The following is a 22034-nucleotide window of genomic DNA, read 5'->3' as shown; positions in this document are numbered from 1 at the left end:
AAGAGAGGTTATAAGACATGGACACCATTCTAATAATACTCATTTAGAGAGGAGAGAAGACAGGAGGATAATTAGATAGCATGAATTTGACTTGTAAGATGGGAGGAAGCAGCAAATCAGAATCGACAGCAAGGGAAAGGAGGGGGATGCTCTGAATTTGTACAGAGTACAGGCTGTAAAAAATGACACCATCAATTTGCGTCCTCACTTTTCCGTCTTCACTTTTCTGTCCTTTATATCCTCAATGCGTACTTTGCTTAGCCAATCAAATCATCGCTATGGGTGCTCAACCAATTGAATCATCACTATGTGTTACACACAGACAAAGCTGGGCATAGGAGGGGCTAGCACATTAAAATCATACACACATCATACACATTAAAATCCTAAATGTTGAGTTACCTTTGGAGGGGACGCGAGAGGGTTCAGGTTAAATTTACACTTAGAATGTTAAAGTGTTGTGTATTATTAATTGTGACCATAGGTCGCAGATAACTATGAAAATCTGCTAAACCTGTCAGTCCTCTAGATGGGCCCGCCCCAAAGTTATTAGTGCAGCCACGCCCGGCAGCCGGCGAAAACTACAGTTCTCAACAGGCCAGAAGATTAATGCCCGGCTCTACCTGGGCCCTCATCAAACCCTGTACACTCAAGACACTGCCACCCTTAGATCTCCATATATGGAGTAGACCTGTTCTGACATTCCATATGTTGATCCGACGTCATCAAACCCTGTACACTCAAGACACACTCCATATATGGCCAGTACAGAATTAATTCCAAATGTTGATCTGTCCCCCCATGCCAAAGCGCCAGCGCTCGCCCAGCAGTCTGCGGTCACCCAGGAGGATGCGTGCACGCGCCCTCGCCCTCAGGGTGTCTTATAGTGTGTGTATTAGTCATTCTGCTAATGGCAATACACAAATTGTGCGGAAAAACTCGGAAGACTCAGAAGACTCAGAAGCCTTCAGAACTAAAACATCAAGGTTCAAGGTTAGCTTTATTGTCCCTTGCGGGAAATCGGGAAATTGGTTTGCAGCCAGATCATAGTAAAAATACACACAAAATACACACAACAACAACATTCAATACAGGAGTAAGAACAGGGCACTAGAGACAGAGAATTCATGACATACAGTAGTAGCAAAGTCAGCTAAAGTGCATTAGTGGGCAGTATGTGCAAAAGGGCAAGAATAAAGTGCTATTTGCTGTTCAGCAGTTGAATAGCAGCTGGGACAAAGGATAGTTTGAACCAATTAGTCTTTGTGGCGGGCACCCTCAGCCGACGACCTGAGGGCAACAGTTCAAACTCAGACCGAAGTGGGTGATCCGATACCTCCAGGAGGGAGGAGGTTCTCTTAAGCATCTGCCTCTTAAGCATCTGCAACATTCAGGTTCTCATTTAAATGGAGAGCCTACCCTAAAGCATTAAGCTATGATGTTGTGACGCACTTACAAAGTGTAATTGTAATTCTACATAAAGGATAAAGGATGGGTTGACATTATCAACTTTCACCCTGGCCTTACTATTTTGGGCATGTCATTATAGGCAAGGAAAAAAACGAAACCTTCCGAAATTTGAACAGCAAAAATAGTTGATCTGAGCTTGTAGATTGTCTATTTTTCGTTATTCTATTCATCACACACACATATATAGAGCTTAGGTTAAACTAAGGATTTAGATAACATCTGTCTTACTGTTACTGATTACTGAAGTGTTGTTGTGCATAACTCACCATTATGCTGTTTGGCCCTCCAAGCCCTGAGGACAGAGTTCACTGCTCCATCTAACCACAGCAAGCACCAGGTCAGACAGAAACCTATCAGTAGGCCTAACATCAAGTCAATCTCCTGCTTGGTCACTCTCTCGCCCACAGGTTTGGAATGCACTCTGGACTCATCCCCATCATACGGAATGACGTGGTAAATATTGTGCCTGCAGGAAGTAGACATGTGGAAAAGAGAGATAGCAGAGATGGGCAGCATTTAAATACATGTAGGCCTATACCAGTGTCAGTGAAGTACATGAGTAGAGGCAGCTCTGTGTAGGATTGTGCATTTAGTCTCATAGTTATTCTATAGCGTTCGTCACTCTGGCCTGCTCTGCTTGTATGATCAATTTATTCTTAGAAATTCTGACATAATAGGGTGCCCACTGGCCAAGTGGTCCAGGCGCATGTCACATATATAGGCTTTGGCCTGACAGCGTGTCGCGACTGTCGCGTGTTCGAGTCCCGTTCATGACGACCTTTGCTGCATGTCTCTCCCCTTCTCTCTCTCCCTCTTTCCTGTCCACCTTCACTTCATACTACCAATAAAGGCAGAAAAGATCAAAACTAATCTTAAAAGAAGGGGGGAAAAAGAAAGTCTGACATATAGGCATGACATTTAATATTTGGCAATCTGTGAATTGACTAATAATTGCATCTTTTTTTATATATATATTTTTTTTTAAATACAAAATACATAGCCTATATTGTACCTCAAATACATATACTCAGACCAGTATTTATTTGTATTGTGATACATTTTACCCAGTAGCCTATTTTTTATCATTATGCTTTTCCTGTATTTTTGCCCATCTCTGAGAGATAAGACAATCTCTAAATTAAGTAGAGTAAAAGATAAATTGAATAGCTCAGAGAACAACGCAAAGGAAGGGACATTAAGTGACGAATTTGAGTTGAGTGTTATGGAGTTGGGGTAATAGACCCAACAGCTGATGATGAACAGCACATGATACCAACACCTGGCCCCTGAGGGTATAGTAGCCTATAGTTCGTACTGGATGCACTACTAGTACTTCTAGTCCACAATCCATACAGACAATAGTGTGTAGGCCTATATACTGTAGTGTCAGTTAGTCACTTATTAAATCATGAATAAGTGCACGATAAGTGACAGCCTCCAGCCTGGATAACGATTATTATAAATAATAATAATAACTTGATGTTTTAATAGCCTACAATACAATTAATTTCAATAGGCAAAAATGTGATAGTTCCTGCAGTCACTGAAATAACACAGAGGCGTCTTCCAGCCATTTGAGTCCGTGTGTCTTGTATTTGTCTAGCAGTGAAGTAGGCAGTAGCCTATCTTGTTATCTGGCGACTTAAATAGATTTTTACCTTCCGCACTTGCAACCACAGATGCGTTCTTCCCCACGGACATATGGCAAGATGTAGTTGTGAAAGCGGTCCAGAAGCGCGTTCAAGTCCATCACACAAGCTGCAGTCTGAAAACAATTGCGGAGTGGAAGGAACATGTTATACTGGGACATAACAAAATAACAAATGCATGGCCACACAAATTATATATTGAAAAAATGCATGCTTTTACCAGTTGCGTTACGTTGACATCAATCAGTGTTCTTAGTTCTTACCATTTAACAAAGATCTTGAATTGCAAAGCACTCCGGAATTCCTGGCATTCCTGAACTGAGAAGTAGCTCCGATGTCGATGCATGTGCTCCGTCAACTGCCCAGATGTTTTCTACTTAACTAGGAAGGCGCTGAGTAGCAGCATCTCGATCTGTGCGTAAAGACAGTGCGCTCATTGCGCTGCTGCTGCCACCAACTATACCCAACCGGACAGACATGCCTGGGTCTTCATAAAAGCGCTCATAGTTTGAACAGCAAGTAGCTAAGCAGTAAGTTGTGCGAACCGCACACAATCGCCCAGATAGGCTTAACAGATGTAGCCTACCTATTTCATAGTGTCAGTCATCCGAATGTCTACCATAAATATCCGAGGCTAACCAAAGCCAGTCTGGTGATTAGCGGTTAATATTGATGCAATTAAACATGTTTCGATATATAAAACAATGTTTTTTTTAATGGAGCGCAAGGATAATTTAATAGAACTTTAGTAGGCCTATGTTGTAATAGTGACCAAGCCGTATCGGCGACAGACTAAAAATTATTGTGGATTGCATTGCAATAGAAGCGGTCAAGCTGAAGCCTACTTCAATAAATGTAGGCCTATGTTAATCATTATAAAACATAATTGATAAGTCAAATAAGCCAAAAAGAGTCAAGAGTCAAGATGTGTTTTTCAAGAGATGTTCGTTTTATTTAGTGGATTCATATGTACATACGGAAATTCAGGCACTCTGGACTGAGCTTGCAGATTGCAAATAATTACAATGTTTCAATTATTTGACATTTACAAAAGGAAAGAAAGAAAGAAGAAAATCGTATGCCCTGAAAGGTAGCAAATCTGACTTTAAATATGAATCAATCAACACAACGAAAACAAAGTGGGGAAAAGAGAATCCATAGTCTCAGTTTGGTTATTTACTAATAAACCCCACATTCAATTATTCTAACTACAACACAGTCGCACGCATTCAGTTCAATAAATGTCCTCTCTGATCGCATTTAACACATTTACACTATCCCCAGTTAGGGGTCAAATGAGACATGTCATACACAATTACAATTCTGTCATTTGTAATATAAACTCATTTAGCATCAATGTGCAATAATAAAGAAAAAAGGAAGAAAAAAAAACTAAACAATATAATCAGTTGTCTGACAAAAGGCGACTTGCTCTCCCTGAGGAGACGGTTTCACTGCAGGATGCCCTTAGCCTGACCTTGATCCACAGGGAAGGCATTAAAGCAATGAACCCTGTTCCTCTGTGTAGAATTAAAAGCCCTCACAATGTCACTGCCGTTGTGGAGACAACGTAACTGTAACTGCAACCCCACTACCGCCCTGAACAGAACAAAGTTTGTGTTCATTTGTTTGAGATCTGCTGCCAAAACATGGGCCCTCGAAACTTTCTGAAGTTATCTAGATATCAAATTATATTGGCATCAATAAGTATGTAATGTAATATTTGCCCATTCCTGAAGAAAAAGGAAATGGGGGGGGGGGGGAAACAAAAAAAAAGAAAAGGAAAAAAAAAAAAACTTACATTTTGCAGATACACACGTTGTCTGTTCCACCAGCAGTTGATCAAAAGCTTTTTGTGAGTGTGGGCCATTGACAACAGAGGAAAATATAGGTGTGTGTTTGTACTGTTTGTGTTGCGCAGGGGCATGTTTTTATTGCAAAACTTGTCTGGACCATCAGTAGAAGCAGACAGTATGGAGGAAAGGCCTGTTGCTTTTGTCCTCAAATTCCTGCAGCAGCTCATCGATTTCATTCTCCATGTCATCAGTGTGCTGGATCTAAAGAGTTAAGACACATTCCAGCTCATCAGCACAAATGATTGTACAAAACAATCTAATCTACCATGTTTTAATACTTTGCCAGTAAACCACGGTGTGAAGTACAAATATAAGCAATTTCTCCATTTAGCATAAGCGTGCTATTCTGACAAAGTGTGACTATAATGCAGGAAATATATGCTGGCAGAAACTCACACATTGACACAGCTCACAGATAAGGAAGGCTCCAAGTGTGGCTTCTTCGTGATTGTCCTGAATATCTACGTTGATTACATGCACTGGTTGAACCGTGTCCTGCTCCCTTGAGCTCAGATCTGTGGGGCGTAAACAGAACAGGGTTCATGTACAGAAAAGTGCTGAATTTCCCTCACATATTCATAAAAAGTAACTTTTCACAGAATTCAGAACACATTGAAGTCACCTCTTGGTTGTTTAACATGCTTAAAATTGATTACAAGACAATAGCCTCACCCTCCAGCACTTGGTCGTAAACTCTCTCCTCACAGGTGATGACCAGGTCAAACAGGTCCTTACAATTCTGAAAACGTTCAGGTCTCGATTTGATCCGCTTGTTGCGGTCCAGCATGTGCAGAATTCCATTCTGTGTGTACCTGAGGAATTAGAAAGCTAAGGAACACAAGCAGGAGGAAGCGAAAGACATCCCTAGACAGCTAAAAGTCCTCAAACCTGCAGAAGGATGATCTCACTCATTTTGATAGGTGGCAATCTTGTAAAACTATGAATGTTAATGCAGTGACTTTTCAGACATATACAAAAATATATAAACCTGTATCAAGTATAGGCCTACATATAAAATATGACAACATTTCTGCAATACAGAAACACTGCCATCTGGTGGTGTGTCAAGGGAACAATTTAAAAGCCATGTTACTGCTATAACACCAACAGCTATATTCATGTATTGGTGTCTCATAAATACAATTTTGACCATTACTTAACCATTACTAGCAGTTCTGAAAAAGTAACCTGGTACACAAACGTTATTGCTTCACCTCTATAAAATACTTTCCCACTACATGACTGAAAAGGACAACTTTAGTTTTTTTCAACCAAGGTTCATGTTTTAGGTTGTCATTAGAGAAAGTAAAAGATGTGTTCATTTTTTTTTTTTTTGCCGCTTTCTTTTGTTTTAGGGATTTTAGCTATTTTTGACAGGGGGCGGGGACATTCGAGCATGGGGCTAAATATGTATTTTTTTACAAAATAGTATGGCGATTTTTAAATTTACTATAGTCCTACTAGACCCCAGGAAATTACATCTGGCCACAGAAAATCACACAATCTACTGAATGTGAAGGAGGCCTACTGGGGGGAAGCCACACCGTGTGTATAGGCTCAATATATCAGTTTGACACATTCAGTAGATCCCGTGATCTTTTGTGGCCAGATGTAATTTCTTGGGGTCTAGTAGGACTATAGTAAATAATAAAAATCACCGTAATATTTTGTAAAAAAAATACATATTTAGCCCCATGCTCGAATGCCCCCGCCCCCCTGTCAAAAACAGCTAAAATCCCTAAAACTAAAGAAAGCAGAAAATGGAAAAAAATGAACACTCATCTTTTACTTTCTCTAATGACAACCTAAAACATGAACCTTGGTTGAAAAAAACTAAAGTTGTCCTTTAAGGTTTATTGACAACTACAAGACTGCTAAAAGGTAAACCTAGAGTTGCATGTATGGAAGACCATGATTAATATTATGCATTGGGCATGCCCGACTCTTACAAATTGTAAATGTGAGTGGCATTTCTGTTGAAGATACCGTTGATTTCCCCATCACATAAATAGGTAGGCCTATTATTTTAACGCTTAACTTGCCTATCAAGTATGCAGAATAATAAGCAAATACCACGGTACAAATATTTGTCATAGTAAGTCACCCATCTCTCAAATGGCATGCTCCAAAGCCATCACACGATCATGAATTCCTCACATAAAGGTAAGTAGGCTGTGTTCACGAATCTGTATTCAAATCTGTGTGTCTCCATTATGATTGTGTTATTGATGGGTGTATGAATGCACAGGGGATACAGTTCCTTGTCCTTGCGGACCAGGTCGTTGTACATCTGTTCATATGTTGTTTTGAAGTCATAGACATTGGGCTTATCCGGGGCAGGGCCGGGTAGCTTCACATGAGTCCCTGTTCCAAATGAACGCACAGCAAATCCACGTTTGCTGCAGAGAGAAGACAAGGCAAGAAAAGGTTAAAAATATACGGGACAGTACATTTTATACAAGAACATTAACATCCCTTTAAAATCTTAGAAAGCAGTTATCATACAAAGGCAACTTTCTCTTTTCAGGTGACCACACTAGAAACTACTGGAAAAAGCAAGTCTTGATCGAACAGAGTGCAGTGCCAGGGAGTTTTAGTTTAGTCACTAACAGTGACTCAACTACTGACAATCCTTTGTTCAAGTTGAAGTCCAGGAGTTACCCAATGCGAATTGGTCATTCGTGGTGGTGTGCACATTATACGATAGCTAAATTTTAATGACATTTTTTAACAACCTTATATTTGCCCAATTTAAAAAAATAAGATCTGGTAGATAACAAGATGAGTTAGTTTACGCTTCCGGGAATATGTTTTTAAAGAGGGCGCTCGTGTACAGAATTTGGACAACTCTAGTTACTAGTATCGACGTATCAAATCTAAAGTGACGTTCTGAGGACCTGTACGATGTAATGAAAAAAATGTAAGTGTTAAAAGGTTTGATGGCCACGAATTAAAAACAAAACAACCAATATCCCAAAGTAAACGTGCGCCACCGCGATGGTAGTGTAACGTTATATCTGTGCCGATTCCTAGGCCATTGTTGAGCAGTGATGAGGCCGAGGAGGACGAGTTGTTGTTGGGGAGGCTGAATGATACAACGGCGTGGCAGCACATCGAAACGTCTTGAATAACTGCAGTCAGTGGCGGTCTTCTCTTCTCTGTAGGCTCTGGTTCTTGGTTCTGCTGGTCATTTTTACCTGAGGATATTGTGCGCTTCCATACTGCGGTTCTGGTTACTCGAGCACACCACCGCCACGCGCAGCGGGTGGCTCGGCATTGCGAATCTTCGGTTAATAGTCGAATATACTAATAAATGTTAGGAAGTAAGTTTGTTGAATCTCCCGAGGAATAGCCAGAGAAGCCCTTTCTACATCGAAATTAACTAAACACTGGTCATTGAACAGAACGGCTGAGCAGCACTATGCCTATCTTTCACAAGAGGCGAATGTTAAAATGGCGGAGCGTTCTAGAGAGAGAGAGAGAGAGCTACCGACTACGGCTTTAAACGGTGACATCATTGGAGGGTTGTGTTTCCCCGAACATCAAAGGGGTCGCCTGTACTTCGTCGTACGACAGTGTCTGTCGCGCGTCGAAAATAACTGATCTACAAGCTTACGACGCGTTGCACCAAGACGCGCTGTAAGCTTGTATATCTGCTATTTTCATCATAAGGCTAAACGTATAATAATAATTTATTATATTATATATATATTATATTATTATTAATTATTATTAATTATTAATTATTATTATCCACATATATTATGTTTTGTATATTATTGTTTGTAGGCTATTTCAATGTCTCAATTAATTGAAGCATCTCTGAGTTTTTCCTGGAATGATTGATTTTTGAGTGGTGCAACCACTCCCTTACGGAGCTATGTGTGTGGCTGGCTGGGTGGGTGGGTGCGTCTGAGCACGAAAACAGCATGGTTGTTTTTCACCACCTGTGCGCAACCTAACACACACACATGCACTGATGCACATTAACTGTATATGATGATTTCAGGTGTGCCAGTACAGTACAGTACAGTACAGTACACTGAGTACAGTACACAGTACAGTACAGTAGGGACCCCCACACGGTAACTGTCATTTCTCAACCGGTTCGGACGCGGGGCGGCTCGCCGGAATCGGGCCGGCACCGGCACTGGAACTTCTGCACCACCCCCTACCCCCACACGGAGTTGCACCACTCACTTCACACGGGTGTGATTATTTGTTGTTATTGATGATTTAGAATGTTTTTGTTATTATTCATGTCATGTGATTGATTTCATAGGGCCTAGATGGAAACAAAACTGCAAGGACTTTTTTTTTCATATTCATATTATTATTTTTATATAATCACTTTGCTATTTTTCTTTGTAGCAGATTGAGTGTTGAGCTTAATGAAATACAACAGCAATGTCTACTATATCAAATACCGGTATCTATCTATCTATCTATCTATCTAGTTTTGTTTTGTTTTCATTTTGATTACCGGTATCCAATTATCATTTTGAAATTTGTGAAATCACACAAAACACAAGTCACATACACACCACAGATGTAAATTATGCAATGGACCTTTTATATTATTTTATTGTCTGAATTCATTAATTACTGGACATAAGGGCAGCCTAAATTATTTTCAAAGGCTGTACACACGCATAACAAAGAGGAGAGACAAGTCCACCAAAAGTTCAAAACAGTTACCTTTGTCCATTCTATAATTTCATGGTGCAAAAATGAAAAGAAACCCAATCAATTCTGTTCTAAATGTAAGTGGAGGTTACATAGGAGGCTAAGGTCATAAAGTGAGTGGCAAATCAGGTGGCAAAGTGAGTTTAATGCAATCAGATAGGACTTTTCTGTTTGGATGTATTGGTTGTCAACACCTGAAAGTATAGTTTTTTGCCACTCAGTAGTCCCACATAACTTCCAGGTATGATGATGATGTCACTCACGTGCACCCTCTATATGTAATTGTCTAATCATACAAATACATATAGCCTAAAGCCTAGTATGTTACATGGTTGCTTGTAGAACATAGCAGATCTACGAGTTCACAATGCGTTGTGCGCACATTGTAAGCTTGTAGATCGGCTATGTTCGGCATGCTACCTCATTATACAGCAAAGCATAAATCAGGTGTAAAAGAGCCTAGCCTGCATGGACAGAATACATGCAGCAGATGAACATCATGGATGACCCTCCATGAACTTAGATTTCTGTGTAACAGCAATGGCATGTAGGCCTACTCAAGAGTGTATTTAATAACATTCAGCAACAACTTTGTTTTTTCTCATTCCTATTCACTGCAAACATTTAGAACATACTGACTTATACGGACTTATACTAACAGTAGGCCTATAAAATGACAAAAAAAAATGACACAGTGGCCATTGTGATCCATATGCTAAATGCAGGTAATCAATAGTTTTGGTTATAGTGTTATTGTACTCACTCCCTGAAATTGTGTTTGATTTCAATCACATTTGGATGTTCATTCCATGTTATGTGGCTTAATCAAACATCATTATTAATGTGAGATTAGATAGCCTATGGTTAATTAAGGATGCAATTGTGTTGCATTATGTGAGTGAGATGTGTAGCCTGTTTTGTTTACTGATTGTTGTTTGATGGGGATGTGGAAGTCAGTGGTGAGAGTGTGTATGGTAGGCATATGTGTGCTGTGTCGCCGGGCTCATGATGTTCTCCGTGATGTAGGCCACCAGCAGACAGATGATGACCAGCATCACGCAGATAGCTCCTCCCACAGTTGTCATGGCGATCACAATGTCCTGCATCCCAGAGGGAGCCACAGTAAACTCTACACAGTCCAGGTCTGCTCTCACGGTCGGTTCCGAGTGCAACAAGGAACGCAGGCAGATGCGGTACGGGATGTTCTCATGCAACTCGGTCAATAGAAAATCCCTGCAGCCGGAGGCAAGGCGGACAGCAGCACACTCAAACTGTGTATAGCTTCCATTCCACCAGCAGCTTAACTCGAAGCCACCCTTCCTGTGGTTTTTCCCATTTAAAACAGTCTTTGGCGGAGGAGTAAAAAGTGCCATTTGTCCACTTCCATTTGCGGTTACTTCATGGTCAGTCATTATCGCTTTGGCTTTATGAATGTTTTCCCCAGCACCATTATGTGCCCATTGTAACAGCACACTGCCATTTGCAAGAATATTTGCCACCAAGCTCCCCAACGACTTTACAGTCCTGCAATCACTCTGACTGCACTGGAAACGAAATTGGGTGTTTCGAAAACACAGCTGCCCACTGATGCCGCCCTCAATCACTCTGTAGGCACAGATTGGTGCCCCTCCTGCCTCCTCCTTCCAACTTGGTCTTGACCTTTCTGATATCACAGTGGGAGTATTGTCTCTGCTGGTGTTGTAGCGTAAGTTATTCACATGGCCAGATTCCGCCTTAATCTTTGGTGTAGGCCTACTGTCATTACCATGATTGGCGGTGGTTTCATTGCTGAAATTTGTCCGACTTATGTTAGTCTTCTTCAGCTGGTTTTGGGGCACACCCAGTGGATTTGTGCTGCCCACCTTTGATGGAGACGTGGGTGCTGATGCTGAGGATGCTGAGCTGCCGCGTGCTTGCCTCAAGCTGGTTGTCCTTTGAAATGTGCAGAGTAAGAGTACTGATAAGGCGAACAGTGTTGGTCTTCGTTGACTTTTCATTTCCCTTCCTTTTGTTGAATTGTTTTCAGACATAGTGGATGAGATCTACAGAGAGACAAGGCAGGCTGATGTCTGCCATAAGAAGGGTCGTTCTAATGCGCATGATGGAATGTCTGTCTGCAAATCCAGTCGCTTCCATTAACGGGAGAAATCTGCATCTGGGACAAAAATAACATTTAATCATAGAGCCAGAACGAGATTCAAGTAGGCTATGACCTTGCAGAAGCTAAGCTACCATGTAATGCATCAACGGTGAAAAGCCTTATCCTTCCGAGCTAGGTCACCTCATTATTCCGCACACTGCCGTAATTAATTGTCATTGGTTTCTCGAAAAACAAACTTACTTACTTTTGTGGAAAGAAAGAATGCTGCAGCCGCTGTGTGCCATCACAATCACATGTGCAGACTTGTGCTGTGCTTGTGCTGTAGCCTGTATTTCTTCATGTCTGGACGCAAGGCTTTGATTGCTGGAGGTGTGTGTGTGTGTGTGTGTGTGCACTGTGCAGGCTGTGCAGCCAGTCAATATGCGTGGAATCGAGCTTAAGTGCATGCGTGCCGCCAGTGTGCCAAATATTTGTCAGCAGTCAATTAGTATAAAAGAGAGAGTCGCCCCTTTCTCTTTCAATTTCCCACTCAATTGTCCAGCTGTCGGTGAAAGACAGCGACACGGTATTTTGTTTTATGATAAATTGAACATGGTGGACCCTATTGTAAACAAGTGTAATGCTTAATTTATGTGTCCTCCACAGTTAACAGTTTTGTTGTGCTTGAAATGTAGCCTACTGTAATTTGTTAATACGTTAATAAATAGCCTACTTCAATCAATCAATCAATCAATCAATCAATCAATCAGTATAATAATAAAGAACCAATGAAACTATGTGTCCAAAAGATAGAAACTGCATGGAACGTCCCTCTGGTGATAGGCTATAGCAGCACCCACTTTTCTAGGCGCTCTACCCTACTGTGGCGTGTCTACGCTACCTATTAAATAATTTGCAACCACTAGCTACATTTAATTTTGTATTATCTGTGGTTTATGACATGTCTTCAATCTTTCAACTCCGGGGCTTTATTTTTAATGTTTCTATTTTCTTCTTTTTTAAGTTACATACACAACAACACAGATGCCAATACGTTTTCTGGTTCCAGAAATTACCTTCGTCTCCGGTCAGCCTGGGAGGAGGGATGCTGGATATAAAATGGTCTACAGCGCCCCCCGGAGGTGTAATACCGTATTTAACACGAAAATACTAATTTTTTTTTTTTGATTGAAATATTTATTAACAGTTTGTAGAATTTACAGTACATTTTAAGCACAAACTTTTACAAATTTTAAGCACATTATTATTCTGTCTGATATTCTATTTCTTTTATTTTTGTTGGTAGTCTTTGTTAGGCCAATGGGACCATACAAAAATAAATAAATGCAGCAATATAAAACAGGCTTGAGATTAAGAATAAGGTCTGAAAATGGGATCAAATGTAATTTGTTCAAATTTAGATAACATTGAAATTGTCACTGTATATTCCACTGTGTCACATTGTTGTGACACAGTGGACTCAGCAGTTCGTGGCAAGGGCAGTTCTGATCAATAATTATGCCCTTGGCTTTCACCAAAAGAGAAACTCTGCAAACCAGTAAACAATCTGTACCAAGGGAGAGCATGCAGGGCTGACTAATAAGAGAAACTGCTGCATCAGTGGGACTGACTGTCTTAATAAGACCTTTGGAGAATAACAGATAAGCATCCTCCCTGATCCATTATCCCTTATCTGCTTTTCTGAGTGTCTGGCATTTGATTGCTACGACATCCAAGACCATTGATGATGCTTTGGCATGGGGGGTCAGATCAACATATGGAATTAATTCTGTACTGGCCATATGGAGCGTGTCTTGAGTGTATAGGGTTTGATGAGGTCAGATTAACATATGGAATGTCAGAACAGGAAGGACGGGTGGAAAGCATCAACATATGGAATGTCTGAACAGGTCAGCTCCATATATGGAGATCTAAGGGTTAGAGGTCGGATAGAGTTGCTGGCCGGCTCCACATATGTAGATCTAGGTGATGATCCAGTCTTCTCCATGTATGGTTGATGGACTGACAACCATATATGGAGATCTAAGGTCTCCATGATGTCACGAGGCATAATACCATATATGGAGACGTGGGTGACTAACGGACGGGAGATGCAGGTTTTCATAGTAAACGCAACCTCCAGTCGCAATAATAATAGGCTAAAATGTATAATACGTATTTGTAAACCTATATGTTACAAATGTTGCTTGTAGTCATTGTTCACCAAGCTCTTTTACCCATTTGAATAGGATAATGGGTGTAAATACAGTACATGGCACAAAATGAACAAAATAAATACACACTAATAAATAACAGACATCCAATGTGACCTGTATCATTTCAATTGACAGGGTTCCTATATGTTTGCAGTTCCTTACTGATGTGGAAAAACTGTCAAAATCAGCTTGTGCTGGTAGTTACCAAGCAACAAGATATCAAAGTAAATTGACCTTGCGCAGGGTCAGCAATGGGGAAGGTACTGCACTTTCTTTGGGCTGGATCTGCATGTCTATAAAATACAGATGAATGACAAACATTATAGGAGTGGCTCAAATGAAGCCCATGCAGGTAGGGTGAGTAAGGGTGACTTCATGAAACAAGTAGCCTATCTGATTGCCAAGGACAAAAAATAAATGGCATTGCCATGTTGAGGATGATGTGATGTCGGAGGTTCTCACTATTGATGCTTTTTTATTTGGACTTCTGGTCTTCACTGGCATAATGGGAAACATCTTGGTCATCCATGTGGTGAGAGAGCACTAAACAGTTGCAAATGAAAATAGAAAGATCCCAGGACTATTCTTTCAGTGTTTTTGTGATACAGCTAGATTTTAATCAATGTCTGTCCCCTGTGTTCTCTTTAACCTCAGGTGCTTCAGTCAGCCAATGACAGTCCGTCTCGGCGACTCCCTCCCTCTGACACTATTCTGGTACATCTGTCGTTGGTCAACTTGTTGACATGGCTTTTCCGCACAGTGCCCATCTTTATATCGGACCTTTTCCGCACAGTGCCCATCTTTATATCGGACCTGGGCTTGGATGTGTCCTTGGCCCCCAGCTGGTGTCGCCTCTTCATGTTGCGAGCTGTAGGCTGCTGGGTGACTCTGGCCCTGAGTGCCTTCCACTGTGCCACCCTGAAGCGCCAGCACGTAGCCTTCTTGCTCAGCAGCGGGAGAGGCGGCGGGTATGGGTGGTCCTAGGGGTGGTGTGGGGGGCCAATCTGGTGTTCTCTTTGCCAGCTCTGGTGTTCACCACTCACGTTCATGGCAATGCCACTGTGGAGCTCATGGTGATCAGCTGCACCACCAGACCTCTTCTCGGGTGTGTGTGGGAGTTCCCCTCACCTGAACAGGGTGCAGCCTTCGCCTCCACCTTGTTGGCATTTAACGAGGTGGCACCGTTGGTGCTAATGGTCTGCACCAACCTGGCAACCCTGCATGCCCTGGCCAAGCACAGACGAGCTGTCACCGCCGGTGGAGCATCTGGAGCGACCCAGGGGGAACTGGAAAGGCATGTGGTCAGTGAGCGTAAGGCAGCTCATGTGATCATGTCTCTGGTGTCACTCTTTGTGGTCTGCTGGGCACTGCAGGTTGCTGCAGTTACTTACTACAACCACGATGGGGGACACCATTCGGAGGGGCTGCTCATTGTGGCCCATTTCTCCGCATCTGTGTTTGTAGGATTTAGCCCCACGGTGGTGGCCCTGGGACACGGCAAGCTGAGGAGAAGAATCACCAGTATGCTGCTGGGGTGGTCCAAAGTCTTTTAGTGTCGCAAAGAGGACACAGACTTTGACAGTGAATCTCCAGGCAAGCAAGGCAAAAAGATGAAAGAGAATATACTCTGTCCAAAATGTGAGACAAGTCATAAAAGTGGAGGAGAGTGTAAAAACAAAAAGAACAAAATGTGAATGTAATTTTAATGTCCTTGAGTCTTATTAGAAATTAATTTAGAATTTCATACTAGCAAAACATACTGGGTGACTATGTGAATCCAAATCCAAAAGTTTTATATTCGATATGTCATTGTTGCAATGTAAATAGTAAACAATAAATGACAGATTTTCTTATTTTTAGATATTGCATTTTTAATACAGAAGCATTTAAAAGGAATGTAAATCGGCACCTCTGGCCGTTCAGATGCTTGTCTCAGATCAACATTTTTGCCTTTGCTGGCCTGTTGCAGCACTTAAAACAAATCTGCTTTGATCAACTTCTTTTGTTCTAGTTTTTTGTGATTTATCTGGCAATTCATTTGATAGGTATGCAATGGAGAGAGACTGAAAACACAGAGAGAATCCATGTGCAATGCAGCATTTATATTTAGCTCTATTGTTTGAACTGAGACTCCTGTGCTAAAAGAACCCACATATGATAAGAAATCCAAGGCACTCACATTGCTGTCAGTGATTTATTACAGCCCTGAAGACGGTACGCAACCTCCGGTGACCAACTGCTAGAACAATGGGTGACATGGCTATAAAGATAGTGTTGGCAAAGCGAGCAATAACAAGAAGGAATTCAGCTGATGAACCACGGTTGTAGTTGAAATAGTTGACAGAGATAATGCTGGTTCCCCAGGATAGAATGAAAAGCATGATGAGGGCAAGAATAACCTGGAGTCATAAAAGAGAAAAAGAGTGGCATATGATTATTTTCTGATGAATATGTTTTGTTTACTTTGTCCCCAATAAATAACTGATTAAATTATTTAGTAATTTGTTTGCATTTTTTATTTAATCTTAGTATAATAACAATACAGTGAATACACACATCTATAACGTGATCTGTATATTCATCTACCTATGTAGTTTATAACTTAGAATTTTTACATAATTTCAGTGTATATCCTAAACCTGTCCTAGCTTAAAGTCAATGTCGTCAATATCCTTCCCCTCACCTTGGCTGCTCGTCTCTCAGCCGGTACTCGTTTTATGGCAGGTGCATCTTGTGCTGAACTTCGCATCCTGCCATGGGAATAGAGTGTATGAAGGGAGCCCAGGTTGGTAATGACCATCAGGATGATGGGCATTGTTTCATGAATCACCATGGAGGTGGTAGCATAAGCCAGGCCACTGTAGCTGGAGGGGAAGTTCCACACACAGCCCAACAGGGGGCGCGTGGTGCTGCTCACCAACATTAGTGTCTATGAGAGAAGTATGGTAATAATTGTTCAGGTTCATTTTTGTATTTGTGTATATTTAAACCTGTCATGTTTATTATTATTATTGTGACATTGGAAACTGGCTAATTGGTTTGGGCTTAGGTGGCATGAGTCACCACCCATCGTTAGAGCCAATCAGTTGTACCCCTTCCTGTATATAGGTACACACCCATTCCCTGTCACACTATTCCTGAAGAAGATCCTAAGGGATCGAAACGTTGAATCAAATAAACCAGTGGAGCTGAGTTTTTCATACCAGTGTTGCAGACTCTATTTTTTCAATAATTGTTCAGGTGCCATGCAAAACCACTTCAAAATGGAACAGGTAAAATATCAAAAAATAATAAAATATCTGAATCTGTGATTTACATTTATTAGAAATGACCCCACTGTGTAGGGGATTGAAACTCCAAACACCATCTTTCTTGTCACAGAAGGAATTTGAACAGACAATCCTCCAATTAGCCTATACTGTACTTATGTTATAGCAGACTCCCACCTCTGTGCTGTTCTGGTTTCCATTCGTAGCGAATATGTGAGCAGGGATGGAGTAGAGGTAGTTGATCACCCAGATGAGGAACAGGCCCAAGAGCAGAGATTTGGGGGGACTTCGAGGCCCATGAAAGCTGGTTGCTGGCGGAGCCACACGTCTTAAGGTCTGGAAGTGGAATGCACTGAGGAAAAGTGTCGACCACACATTGACTGAGCGAAGCCATACCCACACCCCCATGAGGACTTGACACCACTTCTTGGATGAGTACAGCTAAAGAGGAGAGAGGTGAGTGACAGCATCTGTCTATTACACATTACACATTCTATTACATTCTATTAAACATTCTCTTCACACTTGCCATTACTAAGTTCCCCAGCTCTCTGTCACTACCACAAATTTACAGCATTTTGGAAAAGTAAAGCAAGTACCATACACTGGCAGTTTAACCACATAAGCCTGATTAAAAATCTACAAGCTCACAATTTTTTGGCAATGCAATATTTAGAGCTTGTAGAACAGCTGTTTCTTTTTAAATAGCTCCTATTTTTAAATGTGTGCCTGCAATGACCAAAATAGGGACTCTATGGTTAAAGTGGTTAAATGCACAGCAGTGCTCAAGAGCTAAATGAACACTGATGATTTTTCATTGTGTAGAACAGCGGTACCCAAACTGATTTTGTGACAACCCCTTTGTATAAGTAAGCCTTGCCGAGTCATGAGGCCCATAGGCAGAAGCCTATCTCCTGTTTCTGTATGAGGCAGATTGATTTACAAGTACACCCCCTGGACATGACGCTATGTCGCAGGGACCCCGATGCAACCGGGATCGAACTCCAACCTCCCAGTCTCAGGGCGGACACGCTAATTACAAGGCCACTTAGCTGGTATGCATGGTTGTATAATGCTTCTGGAGAGTAGTCAAAACACTTCAGCAGAAAGGTGCTGCTGGCCCCCCGCCAAAAGTTCGTGTTGGAGACTCATTTATTTCTGACAAAAAATCTATGTCAAATGCATTTAATGCTCATTTTAAAAGGGCTGGTCATCTTTTTGACGAGCAAAATGCCGGAGTCCCTCATCAAGGCGCCCATGTGAATACTGGCTCACCTGTTGATTTTGATTTTGACTTCTCTCCTATTCTAGTTTCAGATGTGTTGCGTGCCCTGTCCACACTTGACCCAAAAAAGTCCTCTGGTCCAGATGGTCTCGACCCTTATTTTCTAAGAATTTCGGCCTTGGTGATTGCACAACCGATCACTGACATTTTTAATCTCTCTTTAACTACTCAGAGTTTACCAGAAGTGTGGAAACAGGCTCATGTTTCACCACTTCTCAAGGCTGGCGACCCCTGTGACGTCAATAACTACAGGCCTATCTCCAACCTCTCAGCCTTGGCTAAGATTTTGGAGGGCCAAGTATCGACTCAGGTTAAACTCTTTCTTGATGCACATACGATTCTAAACCCAATGCAGTCTGGCTTCAGGGCAAAACATAGTACTGTGACAGCATGCCTTAATGTCATGGATGACATCAGGGATGCCCTGGGCTCAAAATCGTTCTGTGCAGCCTTATTCATTGATCTTAGCAAGGCATTTGACACCGTGGACCATCATGTCTTGCTAAATGTCCTCTCGAATACTGGTTTTCGCCATAATGTGCTAGGCTGGTTTAAAAGCTACTTATTTGGCCGCACACAGTGTGTTCAATTTGGTGACACACTGTCTGACTCTATCACCCTAGAGAAAGGAGTCCCTCAAGGTTCCATTCTAGGACCTTTGCTTTTTCTGCTGTTCTAGGACCTTTGCTTTTTCTGCTGTATGTGAACCATATTTGTAGTCAATCCAAGCATAGTAGGTATCATATGTATGCAGATGACACAATTCTGTATTCCTGTGCCCCCTCACTTGATGTGGCAGTGTCAAACTTGGCCTCTGACTTTGTCTCCTTGCAGCATGAACTGCTAAACAGCAAATTGCTATTAAACGGCCACAAAACCAAGGCCATGCTATTTTCTCCAAATAGCCTAGTCAATGTCCCCTCAAATATCACCACTCTGGATGGAGTATCCATCGAATGGGTTGAGTTGTATAAATATCTTGGGATTTGGTTGGACAACAAGTTAAACTTCAAACACCACATTGACACCTTGGCAAAAAAGCTTAAGTTCACACTGAGCTTCTTCTACAGAATGAAGTCCTGCTTTTCTAATGCTTCTCGCAAAAAGCTGGTTACAGGCCTTTTCATGTCGCAGCTTGATTATGGAGATACTGTCTACCGCTTTGCTAGTTCCTCAACTCTGAGCAAACTTGACCCCCTGTTTCATGCTGCATTGAGGTTTATAACCAATTCCCCCTATAGGACTCATCACTGTACTCTGTACGCCCTTGTGGGTTGGTATTCCTTAACGTCTCGCAGGTTGCTACATTGGTATACTCTCATTTATAAAGCCATTCTTGGTAACCTCCCACGTTACATTGGTTCTAAATTTGGACTTGTCCAAAACTCTCTCAACCTCAGATCAAATGGTTGGTTACGCTATGTCGTGCCCCCAACAAAATCTGAGGCTGGGAAAAAAAGCATTGCTTATTTCGGACCCTGGTCTTGGAATGACCTACAGTCCAGACTCAAACTGGCTGCTGTGATTCCCCTAGTGAGCTTTAAATGGATTGCCATGGGCACACTTCCCATACACTGCTCCTGCTTTGATGTATAGCAACTGTCTGCTTGCTTTTTTAGTCAACTAGCAATTCCCGTTGCTTAGATTTTTTAGTCCTTATTGGTCGCGTTCCTGTTCTCCCTTTTAGCTTCTTTGGTAGTGGGTACTGTATTTATGAGCATTGTATGTCCTGTTTTTTGTTGTTATCTTTTTGTTATTGGCAGAGTTGTGTCACTTATTTTGTCTATTGTTCTGGCCAGTTCACACTTGTAAAAGAGACTTCAGTCTCAATGTGGTTTTTACTGGTTAAATAAAGGTAAAAAAAAAAAAATGCCCACTCATTTCCCAATACAGGGGCATCTGTAACCTATCTGGTTTAAATGGCTTTTGTTGCTTTGATGTGTGAATAAGTGCTTTAATTATTTTAATAAACATTTCTTAAGTTTACAGAGTGGTAACATGCCATTTTTGCATGGATATGAATACAGGTCACTGGCACAATACAAGACTGCAAATCACTCCTCATTATCATTCTATTCTGTCCCATTAACCTAACTCCATTTTGTTTGTTTCATAGCCAACAAACAGTAGCTTACCTCCAGTCCCAAATCTGTGATGACCTGGAGTGCATTCCTCACCACAGACACTAGCAGGTTGGACATGGCCATGTTGATTAGAATGATGTCTGAGTTACGTCCCCCACTGGGGTCCTTGAGCACACTCTCGCCAATCACCCCAACCACAGTGGCATTTCCAATAATGCCCAGCAGTACGAGAATGATGTAGAAAGACGTTTGTGCAGGGGACACAGAGACACGGAGTCCCATCCCCACAAGGTCTTCGACTGCATCTCCAGGAGGATGATGATGAGAGCTTTGATGAGAGCTATCCATTTGAGCAAGAACATGAACAATACACCTTATTTTGCAAAACAATTAAAAAGCTAAATCATTGCCATCATATTACTCTCCATCTTCATTTTGTTGTTCCTCACGATTGTCCATCCTCCGTGATTTCATATTCCCAAAAGTCAATAGTCCGTTATTAGATACCTGCAAATTAAGCCTGTATTTTCTTTATATGACTTGGATGCTCCTTCCTTCTCTTACGTCTCAGAAGATTGAGAAGACGACGTCAGCACCTGCCCTGAACTGACAGCCAAGCAGCTTTTCCAGCATGCTTTGGTAACAGTCCTGTAGATAATATTGAATACACACAGGAAGGGGGAGCATTACAAAGCACCCTCAGTGGTGTAAAGTAACTAAGTACATTCAAGTACTGTAAAGTATAATTGAGGTACTTTTATTTAAAGTAATCGTTTAAAGGACGACATCACCACTTTGAAACCTATCTTCATATAATTGGTCCTCACTAATGTTCATGATAAAATAGCAAAAAATAATCTATTTGGTATGTCTCATGAGGACTGTGGGTAGTGCAGAAACCCCTCATCCAGTGACATCATCTTTAGGCAGATTTTTATTTTATTTTCAAAATAAGTTTTTTTTTAATTCCATTTTTTTTTCTAATTTGAATTTCTATTAGCTTAGATTCCCCATCGATGACGACACTGGAAGACGGGTTTCTGTCTGCCCACAAGCCCTCCTAGTAGGGACCAATTATATGAAGATAGGTTGACAAGTTACCTTCGAGTACTCCACAACTCAAGGCGAATATTGTATTGTACAATTAATTTAACAACTTTACTTTGCAGATTTAAAACATTACTAATCGTATATTAGCTGATGATTAATTATGTATTATTATTATTATAGGTAAAGCTACCCAAAGGAGGACTTTTTCTTGTGATTTTGCTTTGACTATCAAGTAGACTTCCACTGGCAGGACTTTACTGCAGCACTTGGAACTCAAGGTGCATGGTAATAAAACACAAGAGATTAATTATGTTAGCCTTATTGAAAGAGGCTTCCTTTGCAGTTCTATTCATTAGAGCCATGATGACATCCCCAGGGAAGTGCAATCC

General features: G+C 41.4%; 4 protein-coding genes across 4 annotated transcripts; 1 reads left to right on the top strand and 3 right to left on the bottom strand.

Moving 5' to 3' along the window:
* Window positions 1–312: 312 nt before the first annotated feature.
* Window positions 313–4617, bottom strand: LOC310862908 (transmembrane protein 240-like; the record flags this gene model as incomplete). The annotated part of the gene is made up of 4 exons (XM_083771029.1): window positions 313–344; window positions 1737–1936; window positions 3129–3235; window positions 4597–4617. The coding sequence occupies 4 exons, from the start codon at window positions 4615–4617 to the stop codon at window positions 313–315; spliced, it is 360 nt and encodes a 119-aa protein (XP_083627155.1).
* ssu72 (SSU72 homolog, RNA polymerase II CTD phosphatase) lies at window positions 4046–8443 on the bottom strand. The gene is made up of 5 exons (XM_083771688.1): window positions 8173–8443; window positions 7231–7374; window positions 5648–5787; window positions 5372–5490; window positions 4046–5176 (listed from the first exon to the last, which is right to left on the bottom strand). Exons 1-5 carry the CDS (start codon window positions 8250–8252, stop codon window positions 5075–5077), a joined length of 585 nt encoding a protein of 194 aa, XP_083627814.1. The 5' UTR covers window positions 8253–8443; the 3' UTR covers window positions 4046–5074.
* A 5959-nt stretch (window positions 8444–14402) lies between these two features.
* Window positions 14403–15510, top strand: ora4 (olfactory receptor class A related 4; the record flags this gene model as incomplete). The annotated part of the gene is given in 3 exon segments (XM_083771028.1): window positions 14403–14489; window positions 14612–14903; window positions 14906–15510. Coding segments are annotated over 3 exon segments (984 nt in total).
* A 633-nt stretch (window positions 15511–16143) lies between these two features.
* Window positions 16144–21427, bottom strand: ora3.1 (olfactory receptor class A related 3, tandem duplicate 1; the record flags this gene model as incomplete). Its single annotated transcript, XM_083771027.1, has 4 exons — window positions 20647–21427; window positions 17404–17667; window positions 16641–16886; window positions 16144–16356 (listed from the first exon to the last, which is right to left on the bottom strand). The coding sequence occupies exons 1-4, from the start codon at window positions 20941–20943 to the stop codon at window positions 16144–16146; spliced, it is 1020 nt and encodes a 339-aa protein (XP_083627153.1). The 5' UTR covers window positions 20944–21427.
* Between the last annotated feature and the right edge of the window lie 607 nt (window positions 21428–22034).

This window comes from Protomyctophum parallelum (genome assembly GCF_964188405.1).
Source record: "Protomyctophum parallelum genome assembly, chromosome: 8".
In the NCBI taxonomy this organism is placed as follows: domain Eukaryota; kingdom Metazoa; phylum Chordata; class Actinopteri; order Myctophiformes; family Myctophidae; genus Protomyctophum; species Protomyctophum parallelum.
Note: the sequence above shows the minus strand (reverse complement) of the source record. Positions and strands in the feature narration are given on the sequence as shown.